The 14,401-nt window shown below is 46.9% G+C and overlaps 1 protein-coding gene across 2 annotated transcripts in view; it reads right to left on the bottom strand.

Annotated features, from left to right (window-relative positions):
• Positions 1–1,382: 1,382 nt before the first annotated feature.
• Positions 1,383–14,401, bottom strand: part of OXNAD1 (oxidoreductase NAD binding domain containing 1) — a 50,491-nt gene continuing 37,472 nt past the window's right edge. For both annotated transcript variants that reach the window (XM_015240142.3, XM_015240144.3), the window contains exons 7-9: positions 3,517–3,759; positions 2,622–2,730; positions 1,383–1,967 (exon numbers count right to left, since the gene is read on the bottom strand). In XM_015240142.3, coding sequence (XP_015095628.1) covers positions 1,813–1,967; positions 2,622–2,730; positions 3,517–3,759 — 507 coding nt within the window. In that variant the 3' untranslated portion in view covers positions 1,383–1,812. The remainder of the gene's footprint in view (positions 1,968–2,621; positions 2,731–3,516; positions 3,760–14,401) is intronic.

Raw genomic sequence — 14,401 nt, 5'->3', positions numbered from 1 at the left:
GGCCCTTCAGCAGTTCAGAGGGCTGCACGGTGGTGGGCAGAGCTGGGCTCTTGCTCTGTGACCACAGCAGGAAGACAAGCCATGGGGTGGGACGGATGGAGCCATAGGTGGTACCTCCCTGAGCTCCCGTCTGTGATGCCCGGAAGACCTCCCCTGCACTTCCGCTCCCGGCACGGAAACCCCTGGGGTGGCCATTCTCTCTGCTCCTTTGTGAATCCTCCCTGCAGCTGCCTCGGCCAGTTGGCAGAAGAGCCCTTTACAGTCCCCACAGCCCTGAATCTCGTCACACTGTGGCCCTCGCCTCAGAAGTGCTCAGCCCTCGGCCTGGACGCTTTGGGGCCAACAGGTGACTGAGGGCTCCTTATGGAGGCCAGAGCCTCCCACACGCCCCTCACCCCTGAAATGCTGACGATCACTGCCCTGAATGGACTCTCTTGCCCCCATCAGCCCAACGCCCCTCTTCCCGCCTACTGAACTCACATCTGGGATTGAAACAGTTCAAAGTTCAAAACAGGGCAGAGGCTAGAACAGGGAGGCCAGCCATCACCAGGCCCCATGAATCACTGATGTCTTTAAGCCCGAAGTCCCTATAAGACCTGCAGTCCCAGAGATGAGAAAGGGCTGCCTGACCTCGCTCATCAGGTAGAGAACAGAATCCAAACAGTGGGTGCCTGCATCTGCAGCTGGTCTGCCCTTCTTCCTGGACCTGTTCCCCAGGAAGGCGCCATGGCCCGGACTGCTGGTCCCAGAAAGGATTTCTTTTGTTCTGAATATCTCCATGGAGAGAGGAAGTACAGTCTACTTTCGAGCAGTTTCACTGGAGCGGCTCTGGGATGATGCCCCATCACTCTCTCTGCCCACCCCAGGGGCTGCCTCCCCACCCCAGCCAGGCAGGGGTTGAACACTGGTTGCTTTCTCTCAGTCACTCAACAGGGGATGGGGGTGCAGCACTGTGCCAGGCACAATGCTGGCAAGAGAACGAAATGAAAGGCAGAGAAGCAGGATTGGGAACGGGCTCTGTACCCCCTCACCCACCCTCAGCACGTTTCTACAGACAGCCTAGCCACTGAAAACAGACTCAAGGGGGAACTCTGCAGCCATCAGCACCTTTGTCCTCAACGAGAAGCTGCCTCCTGGGTGGAGTGAGGAGGCAGGCAGCCGAGACACCGACCCCAGAAAAGGCTGCATTTGAGGAGAAACTGAAAGGATACATACTGAGGATATTCATTTACATGAAGCAAATATGCTGGATGTTTGATTCCCTAAAGCTGCTCTCCTAACTGTTCTATTTCCAAACCCAACTCTGCTGGTTAGAAGAAGCAAGCCTGCTGGCCACACTAAGGTAAACAGAGACATTACAGAGAAAGAATTTCAAAGCAAAATTATTAAGAATAGGTTTAAGTTTATTCAACATAAGATACACAGATTGCTGTCAAATAATTTAAAGATAGCCAACATGTCACCCACAAAACCGTATCTTCATAGGATGAAATATAAGGATATGTCTTTCTTTTCCTTAAGGGGAAAGAAAATCTGTATTGACCAATTTGAGGTACGGCCTGAGATAATCAGTGACTCATAAAAGCAAGTCAACATGGTAAGAAAGAGTTCAAACAATGAGGCTTTTGCAAAAAGTTTATCACTTAAGACTGTCAGCTGGTTTTCCTTTTATTCACCAACTGGTCACTTAGTTCACAGCCTTAAAAACCTGAGACTGGGGAGAGGTCAGCTCATCCTGCCAGGAATCACAGAACGTACTGTCTGTCACTGTCCTGAGTGGCCCTGACGCTCCCTTTCCCGCCTCGCCAGCTCCTACCACCACTTCTCAAAGCAAATGTGCTCCGGGGGCACGTGGCGGTCCTCCAGCTCCTTGGAGAAGAAGTCTGTCATCGGAGGTGGGCCGCAAATGTAGAACAAAGTCTCCTTCGAAATATGATCACTTAACTCCTTCTCCGTGATTCTTCCTTCTACCAAAAAATAAACAAAACAAAACAGGAAAAACACCAAGTGAAGCCAGACACGTTTGTACTGAAATGAGGAAGGACAAACCACAACTCAGCAACAGTGTTTGCTTTCAGCCACGCGAGCTCAGTGGGTTGCATTCTGAGTCAGCGTCCGGGCCAGACCCCAGCAGAGAGCGCGCCTCCAGGTTCCAGAATTCACGGCAAACAACGTGCGCAGCTCACGGTAATGCTCTCTCCACACAGGGCCCGGGAGTGCACTGATCTCCGGGACAGATTCAAAACTGCCTTCAGCAAAGTAAATACACTGTTTTGTGAGAAATCCTTCCAAGAAGGGAAACCTCTCTTAATGGCAAATGGAACTGATTCCATTCATAGCTGGAGTAAAAGTCTTTGTATGCATACATACACTGATGATGCAAAGGTCCCCTAAAAAAATGCAGAAAATACATTTTTCATACGGGCAGGAGGAAATCTGTATGTAATAAGTCAATCCAACTAATCTCTCCTTATTCTTTCCAGGATGAATCATCTCTCAATTCCCCAGGTAGTGACATTCCCAGCCAGCAACTCCCAGCCATAAGGCAGCTACGCTCCACCAACCGGCCGATCCACAAAATCATGGTGTGGAGATGGTCAAAATCTCTGTGGGGGACTCACCCGTGATGTACGGCTTGAGTTCTGCACTGATTTGTGCAGTCTGTTTCGTGACATGCAAACTGCAGGCCATCTTCTCGGGAAATTCATTGACTAAATCGAGGATATTTTTCTGGAATGGCAAACATATTTGGTCACACTACAATTTCAAAAAATCAAAACAGATGTGCAGCCCCCATCTCCCCCACCACCGGCCGCCGAACCTCCACTCCCATTCTGCGCACGTCTGCCACTGGGCTCTCTACTTAGAGAGATATTGTTTGCGGCGAGCAGGCCGGAGCATTCAGAGGAGAGGGCTATTTGGCTTTAATTGAAATCTGAATATGCTAACAAGCATATTACTGACTCTCCGGGAGTTTTTTTCTTTTTTCTTTCTCTCAAGCGGGGGGCAATTAAGCAGCAGTTTCACTGACCACAGTTGTGTCTTTAAACTGTTTCTACTCTTTTGTTCATCTTTGCAGCTGCAAAGCAACCCCGAGTGAAAGCCTTCTCTGTCAAATGTGCTTAGTTTCCACAGATGCCACTGATGGGGGTTTCCTGGACCCAGCTGGGTCCAAACTCCGTCCATCTCCCCGATTTCTCTGCATCCGAGCCCACTTGCAGGCCTTGTGACTCTTGGAGGGGACCCCAGGGCCACGCTGACTTTTCTGCTCATCCACTGCCAGGTTCAAGCCCACCAGATCTGTCCTCTCCTGTCACTTCCCTGGGAGTCTCCTCTACACGAGCTTTTTCCGTTGTCCTGGGTAAGATGGGTTGGTTCACTCTCATTTGAACATGATTAAGCCTTTTCAAGCCTGCTGCAGAGAAATCGGAATGGAGAGAAGAAAGTTCCGCGGACCCTAAGACCAGAACCTAGGCTGGCTCAGAGCAAGGTATGAAGCACACGCTTCTCCTTTACCTTAAACAGGAGCTCGCTGGTGTTCTTCGCGCTGTAGAAGAGTGTGACCGTCCCCATCTCATACCCGCTTCCTTTGTCGGCCCGTTCTCTGTGCAGGTCGGCTGAGTGCCGCAGGATGGAAAGCAGAGGGTTGATTCCGACTCCCCCTGCGATCAACACCAGGTTCCTAGAGGCGTCCGCAGGCTGAGGGTCAAAGAAGAACTCTCCACCCACTCTCACGGCCACTTCAGAGCCAAGTGCACACTGAGGCAGGAGAGAAAAGCACCTTTAATCCTTGGCGGCAAAGGTCTTTAACCAAATGTTCTTCCTTAGTAAAACCGAGTGCGTCTGCCCCCTACATTTTCATCAGTTTTAGGACCATCTTCACAGCTTGCTCTCAATCTCCCGAGGGCACTGAGGGTTGATTCCAGCTGTCCATTACACAGGGCCAATTCCCCTCCGACCCCCGCCTTTGGGATGCCAACTGCACAGCCAACTCTGTATCGAGAAAAGGAGACTCACTTCTGTAACTCTGCCATTTGTTAACTTCAGGTGATGGACTGGGCTGTGGACAGAGGCACTGGACTCAGAGGACAGCCTGAGAGTCTGAGTTTCCTTGGGTGAGCAGCTGGTGCTCCTGTGCTCTGAGGAAAGCCTGAGAGCTGAGAGTCAGGATGGGGTGGGTGACACCACACTGTGGCTGCCCCGGGCTCATCAGGGCGGTGGGGTGTGGGGACCAGGGGCTTCCTCCTGGCCATCAGCAGGCAGAGCCCAGCCTGCCCCACAGGCTGTGGCCGGCACTGTGGCACTGCTCAGTACTGTCGGCTTCTCCCTGGAGCAGAAGAGGCAGCCAGAGGTTTCACACTAGGGAGTGAGGACCAGACACCCATCCAGAAAAAGCAGCTCTTACTGGTGAGGTCACTTACACCAGAAATACCACCAGTATGGAAAGCACTGGTTCTCCATGGGCGGGACACTGCCTGTGAGGGGGTGCTTCGGAAATTCATGGTGACACTTCTCTAATGTCACAATGATTTGGGGAGCCCAGCTGGCACGAGAGGGCAGGTCCAGAGACACCAGATGTCCTGTGAAGTCAGTGATGTCCTGAAGCTGGCTCCTACTCAGAGGATGGTTAAAATACACAGGAATTTTGTGAGCCAGTTTCTACTGGGAGTTTGGTGCCAGCCATTGTGGGAGCAAATGGGGGCTTTTTTTTTGACTTGGAGAGCTCGTCTGGCGGTGCACCATTACCTTCGGAACAACCCATGGGACATAAACGGAACTGAAAGCTGGTTTGCGAAGATCTGAGGCTAGACCCTAACTCACTTAACGAAAAAAACTGGAAGTACTATTGGCGTGAAGCTAACATAGCCTGAATTTTCCAGAAGGTCACCACTACATAGACAGTACTTGGTTGTGTCCAGAATTTTACCCCCACGCATGCGCTGTTCCAGAAACCACGTCCAGTATGCAGCACACATGCGTGGTCCTGCTGCCTCCACACACCTGCGCTGTCTGCATCCCTAGACCGTGTATTCAGTGACCCTGAGCAGAGGAACAGCCACCTGACTACCTCACTCTGTCTTCTGGTTTATATACACCCCACCATCTACACACTGAAGTACAGCCTTTGATTATGGGGCACTGTCTTTTATTTTTCCTTTGTATTATACTTATAGAATTATGTTTTTTTAAAAACTGTGTCAATTACATTAACTTTGAGTTTCATTTCAGAAATGAAAGGGGGCAGTGGATCTGGCAGCATTGAGACCCCTTAGTTTGGAGAAAAGCACACTGATCTAGAAGCCAGAAGACATTTTCATCCCAGCCCCTAAGAAATCAGTAAGTCCCTTCATTCCTCTGAGCCTCTGCTGCCACATCTGGAAAATGGGCTGCAGTCCATGTCCTATTTACCCCCAGGGCTGGGGTGGGCCCACGTGACACCCTGTTGGGGAAGCACCTGCTGGCATCAAGGTCTACCTGAAGGGTATTTAAGTCATCACCAAAAAACAAACTCGAGGAATGAAGAAATTTCTACAAAAAGGGTAAGTTTGTTCCATTATGCATTCCTGGCATAAATTAACAGAAGGAACTCCGTCCTGAGGGGTAATAACACATGTGCTTTCTGAAGACCAATCCTGAGCACTCAGGCCTGGTGCCTCGCACGACAGGTGAGCAGTAAGTACTTTTTGACATGAATTTAATTTGAGGGCTCTACAAACTTAGAGTTAATTTCAGAGAAAATCTAAGAAAAAAGGGAAATTATTTGAATTCACGGAACAGGTCCTTTTGGGTAAAGAACTGTTAAATGAATGAAACACCTTCCTCTGAGGGGAAAAAAAACCCATCTGAACTCAACTGTTTTAAATACGTAGGAGAGTTTCACACGAAGGATGGTTAAGTGGGTTTTCATTTCTGACAAAATACATTAGCACCAAGGGAGCCTTCTGTTAGGAATAACTAAAAACTAGACTCACCACAAGGGCTATACCAGAGTGGTTTAATACACTCCTCCCTTTCAAGTCTGGAAAACAGAAATCTGTGGTTCGGGCAGCTCTGCCGAATGATGAGATGGGATTTAATCTCTCTACCCCTGTCCTCTTCTTCTTTGCCTGTATATTTCTCTCTATCTCTAAGAATCTCAGCGTGAGAGATGCTAAGAAAGGAGAGAGACAATAATTCTCTCCAGTGGTTGTGTTAGCACGCTTAGTAATGACAACAAACACTAAACTAGGTTATTGTTTTTAGAAACCAGAGTATTTTCGACCCTAAAGTTTGGCAAGAAAATGGGCCCCCGGGGAAAGATAACACTCAAGAAGCCTGTTGTCTCCTTAGTGACAAAATAATCTTCCATAGATCTCTCTCCTAATTTGCTATCATCTGGTAAGAATCAAAAGCCATCTTTGTCTTTTGTTGATCAATAAAAACTGCCAGGGTAGCGTGAACACAAGACTCAGAGTACCAGACAGTATAAAATGGAAGTGAGGAAAGGGACATGACCGTCAATTACACAGCGATGTATCTGATTTGAGTATAGATTTTCCCTGGGAAGTCAGCAGCTTTTCCAAAGCCACTGGAGCCCGGCACACAATAGCTGCCTAGAACCCTTTACCCTGCCAGGAGCTTGAGCCAAGGCAGATAAAAGGAAGGAAGACATTTAAGGCACTTTATTCTCCATCCCAACAGAGTGGCCTGCTGCCACACAGACACTCACATGCCTTTATTGTCCACTCTAATAGCTTAATAAGGCAAATCCCCAGAAGGAAAACAGCCAAGTAAGAATGGTTCGAAGAAAAATTTGACTCCATAAGGCTGCATGCAACTCCCCCTGAGCAGAGTGGAGCAGGCACTACAATTAGGATGTGCATTCAAGCAATGCCACTTGCAGATTTCCTACAGCCTCTCAGAGTAAGTTCTGCAACCCAGCAGGAACCTGGGGGCCCTTCCTGGGACAGACCCCTCCCCCATGTCCTCTGCTGCAGCTCCTCTCTGAAGGACCCAGGTAATAGTATCTCATGCCTATTTCCTGCATTTTTCAGATGCTGAAAACCACCACCAGGTGGGGGAAATTAACATGATGATCAAGAGCACATGACCCCAGACCTGGCACCCAAGGACTGACCATTATCGACCAATCAGAACTGTCCATAGCTGGTCACAGACCCTGGGACGCCCTTCCTCAACAGAGCCTTTAAAAAGTCTCAGCTGAAACTGTTGGTGGGGGCGGTTAGGGTTTTGGGCACAAGCCACCCATTCTCCTTGCTCGGCTCAGCAATGAATGTTTCTCTGCTGCAAACTCCAGTATTTCGGCTTGTTTGGCCTCACCATGCATGGGGCACATGGACTCATGTTCAGGCAGTTTCGGGGAAGCCAGCGGGGAGCCTGAGCCTGGGGAGGGTCGGCCCCGGCCGAGGGCAGCTCCTTCCCTGGGTCACAGCAGAGGCAGGAGCTCCCTTTGCTCCGGGACCCAGGAGGGACTCTCCCTGAGTTCAAGTCTGCCTTGGGACGAGGCTGTTTGGAGCCAAGAACCGTCTGGAACTGCATCCACACTCAGTGTCTCCGGGGGTGAGCGTCTCCAGCTCGCACGGGCCGGGAACCTTCCCCACTCTGTCTGGGCTCGGTCCCTCCGGGAAGGGAGCCGCCCCGGGCTCATCGTGAGCCCCTCCGGGTCCCTGCCCCTCCGACAGCTGGGCCTACCTGTCTGGAGGCCTCGTCTGGGGGTGGAAGTGGACTTTTTAGGCGACACCTCCTCTCTGGCCTGTGTGACCAAACCTTACCTGCCGTTTGTGTGTGTGTGTCTGGTTTTGGGGTGAGCCACTCCGGCTGTGTAGGATGGAAGATTGTCCCCGCTCCACCCGGGCTCCTTCCCTCCCAGAAAGTGGGCATTCTGGGCTCACTGGGAGCCACGCTGGGTCGGTTCTCTTTTGGGAACCGGGCCACTGGGGAGCCTCTGTCTGGGAGAGGAAGTGGAATTGGGGGGCTACATCTCATCTGAGCTTCTGTTTATGGGAACATGTTTAGGGTGTGTGTGTCAGCACTTGCACTGGCCAGTTGAGACGTCTTTAAGCATCTGGCTCTTGTGTGTCCTCCCTCTTGCGTTGGCCTTGCCTGGGGCAGAGCATCCATCGGGATGTTCCCTTTTTAGCCTTGGTCTTTCATTCAGCTTTGTCTCTGATGGGGCACTGGTCAGGAGTTTCCCTTTTTGGGTCTAAGGAACTGTGACCCTGAGAGACCGTTTTGAACTATTGTTTGCTTGAGGTCTGATAACATCAGTGAATAATGAGGATGAATGATCAGAGCTCTGTTCCACCTTATATTCCCTAAGGCTGTTATTTTACAAAACCGGGAGATCTTCAGTTATGCTCTCATAAATGAAAGAAAAAAAATTTTTTAATTTAACTGTGTGGGCTCAGGACTCCCTGAGATCTGGAGAACAGTGGCCCGAGTGGCTCCACTGTTACAGCAAAGTGGGCGGCTTGCAGTTTGGCTTTTATCTTGAGTGTGAGTGTATGTACGTGAGAGAGAGGGTGTGTGAGCGAGTGAGGAGGTTTCGGTACCTGAGTTCAAATCCTGTTCTCTCCCTGGTTTTGCATGTGAGTGTGAGAGTGTGGTTTTATCTATGTAACTATATAACTATATCTACACAGATGTATATATAGATATAGTCTACTACTGTTATTTCTTTAAACTGAAATGGGTATTTGGGAACTGGAAAAAAAAATCCCCAAAGATAGCCAAGGTGGTGGGGTTTTGTAAAAGGGTTTTGCATTTCTCTTCCTATGCCTTTGAGATGTAATGATTTATCTGGGCTCTCAAGGAAGGAGGGTTTTTTGAACTCAGGTGGAAAAACTATGAGATCTCTGGCTCTGTCTTCACTTAAAAATAACTTGTGAATGAGCTCTATTTAATTGACTTAAGAGTATTTAATTAGTAAGCACTTTCAAGTACAGAAGCAGCTAGACAGAACAAATTAAAGGCTCATGTGACCTAGGGAATATTTAATATTGCACTGGTACCTGACATTAAAGCTAGTTTAGTTAGGCTTGTTGATATGATCAGTACAGACATGTCTCTTGCGGTACCTAGGTTTACTGAAGGTCAGTAAGTTCATGTTTCTGTTGCAGAGTTCGTCAGCAGAAAGAAATGATTAACTTGGTATGATGAAATTATTACAGGTGAATTAAATGCAAAAGATTTAAGAGCTTTGGGTGAACTCCTTAGAAATGGTTATGTTTTAGACATGTCTACTTAAAAATGATCTCTCCAAGACATCTGGTAATTTGAAATTTTAGAGTTGTGCTAAATTAAGTTAAATGATGGAAGTTTATCAAATAGTTGAATAGGTCATTCCCGAACAAAGCAAGACGCTGAGACATTCACTAGAAATTAAGATTTTTAAGAGTTGAGGATTCGAATTTAAATATGTAATGAAAGCTACTGAAAATAATGGAGAAAACATTTCAGTATACAGTAGGAAAGTAGGATATATATTTTGACTAAGAAACTGAGGAATGGCGTTGCATTTTGTTGAGGGAAAAGAAAGTGATGTGGTTGTTTCTAGATGGGGGGAAAAAAACAAGGGACAAACTAATATGGATACAGAAAGTTGCGGAAAGGGGGCCCTAAAAAAGCAGTTCTGTGCATGGTCAGGCTGAGACTGGATTAAACTTAATTAGATAAACGGATTTTATTAAAAGTAGGCTGGTGCAGGACTAGATCTGGTTCCTCTGTAAGAGAACAAGTTTACTTAGAATGCCTCTGATAACAAATGTGTGTAACTTTTTGATTATTTTGACAAACTTCCTATCAAATTCTAATTAACGTTCTTTTGACTTCAGCTAACTTTGGGATGCTTCAAAGAGCCCCTGAGGCATCTCAGAGAAAAATTAACTAGGATTGACTGGTATGTTAAATTACATGGGAAGCGTTATCAAATGAGTGATAAGCCTCCTCAGATTATACGGTATGGATAAATGCTATTAATATAGATATGTGAGAAATTACAGAGTTTCTGAAGTTTGGATGTGTCCTGGCATAATGCTATAAGTCATAATTCTGGCTGTTAACTTAGAATGTTGTATGCCACGGCAACTTGATTAAGTTCTTTGTCAAAAATACTGTAATCAGATCTTTCACCTTGCCTTTTTCAGTCTTTCATCACTCACAGTTAAGCAGATGCTTTGCAACACTGCTTCATCTTCAAGAAGATTCATAAAAGGGACTCTGACAAGTACAGGTCTCTCTTCAATCATATTGCTGAGCTCGGTAAGAAACTTTCAAAGTCTAAGGAAAACTCTGATTTCATAAAACTTAGTAAACGGATTAATTACGTAAGACTGAGTGAACTGATGAATACGGTTATAATTATCCGGTTGTCTGAAATACTACTGGCTTTTGATCTTTTTTGTTTTAATTAAACTGTTCACCAGATGTTTGTCTCCCTATCAATATTGCCCCCAATGTTTAGGACAGAAAGAGAACTGTCTACTGGAGCTGTCACAGACGGTAACTACTCATGATGTGTACCACTGCGTGTTTTAAGTCTACTGCTAAAAGCACATGTACGATGCTTGTGTGACAACTGGGTGTAAGTGATAAAATGTATGGACTGTAAAGGGTTTGCCTGTTAACATACCTCTGAGCCTGTTCACCTTATCTGGTTTGTTTTCCCCCAACATGGATAACCAGGCAAATGTAACGGAGGCCTGGCACCGAGGGACATTATCTGGACCTGGGACAGGAGCCATTACTTCAGCTTCAAGGGACAGATATTTTGATCATCAGTGCTTTCTACTGAAAGATTAGTAATCGAAAGAGGAAACAAAAGGGAAAGTCTGCACATACAGAGGTATGAGGAAGTCATTCTGGCTTATGCACGGTTTGACTTAGACTTCACTGACCAAAGTGGCCTGTTTTTACGGCCTTTTGGACAGGCATTGTACACCTGCTTTGGCCTTGAGGAGGGGCCTGCACTTGAAAGTCAGAAATGGAGTAGCTGTGGTTCAGACCTCTGAGGTAAACCCAGGTGGCCACTGTGGGTGATTTCAGACACGTTCCTGTGTTGTTGAGAACTTGAAATCTCTGAGCTGTGTCAGACTCGGGACGCCACCAGCCATTCTCAAAGCAGTGTCAGTGTCTGCTGGCAGGTGGCAGCTGCAACCTTACGACCTCAAGGTCTCCTCTTATAACTACTAAATTTTTAGACAATAAAATTGCTTTAGATCAGATGTTAGCAGAAAAAAAGGAGACATGCACAATGGCCAATAGCTCTTGTTATGCCTATGTCAGTACAACATCAAAAGTTAAAAGCTACTCACATAAAAGTAGACAACTGGTTACCTGGCTTCCAAGTGCCAGGTCCAGACTGGTCTTCAGGCTTATTCTCCTGAATTCCTCAGGGAATGAGCTTAATCATACAAGGCTCGGATCCTGGACTTGAAACTTGGGGATATTTCCAATTTGGTATCTACTCCCCAATCAAGGTAGGCCTGCACCCCGTTTCAGCAGGAAGTAGCCAGAGCAATGGTTACCCGGTCCCCTGACAGATCAGGGGAGGATGGAACAGGATTCGAGGATGAAAGCGAGTGCCTCTGCTGAGCTGATGACGAACCTATCCGAAACATCACTCCCCTTCCTGCCCCTCACCTGTTCTCATTAAGACCGAGAGGGCTCCAGGAAAAGGGGGACGTGTGACCAAACGTGACAGGACACCTGGGTGCCTTCCCAGGACAGGCCCCTCCCCAACATCCTCTGCTGCAGCTCCTCCCTGAAGGATTCAGATAATAGCATCTCATGGGTATTGCCTAAGGCTTTCAGATGCTAAAACCACCATCAAAGGGAACATATTAACTACATGATGATCATGAGACCCCGGACCTTCTGGCGCCTAAGGGCCGAGCACTATCAGTCAGGGAACTGTGCGAAGCTGACCATAGACCCTGGGACGCCCCTCCTCACCTGGCCTTTAAAAAGGCTCAGCTAGAACCCTACGAGGGAGCTTGGGGTGTTTGGGGCACGAGCTACCCGTTAGCCTTCCTCTGCTTCAAACTCCAATGTTTCGGTTTGGCCTCATGGTGCGTGGGGTCTCAACCCTGCATTCAGTAAAAGCTCCCTCACTGACGTGTCAATGAGGCATGAAACCAAGCAGGGCACTCTGGAGCAGGGCCAGGTCAACGGTCACACAGGCAGCTGACGACCGGAGGGGGCTCGTGGCACTAGGAGCTGGGCACATGGACCCCTTGCTGGTCCCACCTCTAGGGTAACACTTTGACTCAGGATGCAGCCTAGAGACAGTGATGGGTGGAAAATCCAAACAGCGTCTCGAGAGGAATGAGGCTGCTGAGACCACGCCAAAGGGAAGACGCAGAGGTCAGAGGGAAAAACGTGACAGGATACGTTTACAATGGAAATAATAAAGCAAGCAGCTGGAAATGTGTAAACAGACACAACTCGACATGTAAACTGTAAGAAGAATATATATTTTTTCCGCTGCTATAGATTCAGACATCCTTTACTGTTTGAGGTACCTTAAAGTAACACTTACTTTGTTGTTGTACAGCTCTGTGAATTTTAGCACAGACACAGGGAAGTGTACCTACCACCAAAATCAAGATACTGAACAGTCCCATCACCCCAAACTCCCATGTGCCGTCCCTTTCTGCTCACATCCCCCCACCCCCGCCCCATAACCACTGATCTGTTTCCATCATCATATTTTTGTCTTCCAGATTGTGGCATAAATGGGATTACAGAGAATATAGCCTTTGAGACTGGCTGCTTTCCCTCAGCAGAACACCACAGAGACTGGCCCACACTGCTGTGAGCATCCACAGTTCATCTCTTTTTACTGCTGAGTAACAACACAGGCAGACCTGGGAGGTACTGTGCGTCTGGTTCCAGACCACTGAGATAAAGTAAGTCAAGTCAATCTTTTGGTTTCCCAGGTTCACATAAAAGTTTACACTGTACCGCAGTCTATTAAGTGTGCAATAATAGTGTTGTGTCTAAAATGAATGTTATGGGCGCAATGTCTAAGAAGACAATATACATACCTTAATTTAAAAAATACTTTGTTAAAAAATGCTAACAATCATCTGACATTGCAGGGTTGCCACAAACCTTCAATTAAAAAAAAACTCATTTGTCTGCAAAGTGCACTGAAGTGAAGCACAGTAAACACTGCATGAGTGTATCACAGTTGCTCACCCAGTCACCCGCTGAGTGACATTTGGGTTGTTTCCGGTTTTTGCCAATTACGAACAGAACCACTATAAACACTCATGTACAGGTTTTCAGAGAGCAGCTGTCTGACTTCTATAGTATGAGTACCCAGGAGTGGTACTGCTGGGTATCACGGTAAGTGTATATTGAATTTCATAGGAAACTGCCAGAACATTTGCTAGAATGGCTGTGGTGTCCTGCACTCCTGTGGAAACATAAGCAACATAAGAGTTCCAGTTGCTGCACGTCCTTGGCAGCACTTGGTGGTGTGGATATTTTTAATGTTGGTCAGCCTAACGGGTCTGCAGAGGTATTCCACTGTGTGTGGCTATAATCTGCATCTCCCTAATGACGTCGAGCACCGTTCCACTGCTTATTCGCCCTCCTGATGTCCTTTCTCATGCAGTGTGTGTTCAGTCCCTTTGCCCCTTGTAAAACTGTGCTGTTTTCTTTTTGCTGACTTTTGAGAGTTCTTTATGTATTCTGGATACAAGTCCTTTGCTGGACATCTAATTTGCAAATATTTTTCCTAGTGTATGCTTGTTTTTAAAAATTCTGTTAACAGTGTATTTTGTAAAGTTTTGATTTTGATTAAGTCAAATACATAAACCATCCCTTTTATGGATCTTGCTTTGGGTGTCAGGTCTAAGGACTCTCTGCCTACCCTCCAGTTCAGAATATTTCTTTCCTATGCTTTCTTCTAAAACCTTTCTAGTTTCACATTTTATACTTACACCTACAACATATTTTGAGTTAACTTTGAATATAAAGTATGAGATTTAGGTCAGGGTTCTTTTTTTGCATATGAATAGACAATTGTTCCAGCATTATTTGTTGAAAAGGTTACTCTTTCTCCATTGACTTTCTTCAGCATCTTTGTCAAAAATCAAAAGGCCAGCAGGGTGGGTAGAGCTCAGTGGTAGAGCACGTGCTTAGCATGCATGAGGTGCCGGCTTCCATCCCCAGCACCTCCGTTTGAAGAAAAAAAAAAAGGCCAGTGGTGTGTCAGTCTATTTCCGAACTCTTTGTTCCATTGATCCACATTCCATCCTTTCACCAATACCACACTATTCTGATTCCTGCAGCTTTATTTTAATCTTAAATTTGAGTAACGTGATTCCTCCCACTTTAGTCTCCTTTTTCAAAACTTTTTGCTATTCTAGCTCCTTTGCCCGTCCACATAAAT

This window comes from Vicugna pacos, chromosome 1, assembly GCF_048564905.1.
Source record: "Vicugna pacos chromosome 1, VicPac4, whole genome shotgun sequence".
In the NCBI taxonomy this organism is placed as follows: domain Eukaryota; kingdom Metazoa; phylum Chordata; class Mammalia; order Artiodactyla; family Camelidae; genus Vicugna; species Vicugna pacos.
Note: the sequence above shows the minus strand (reverse complement) of the source record. Positions and strands in the feature narration are given on the sequence as shown.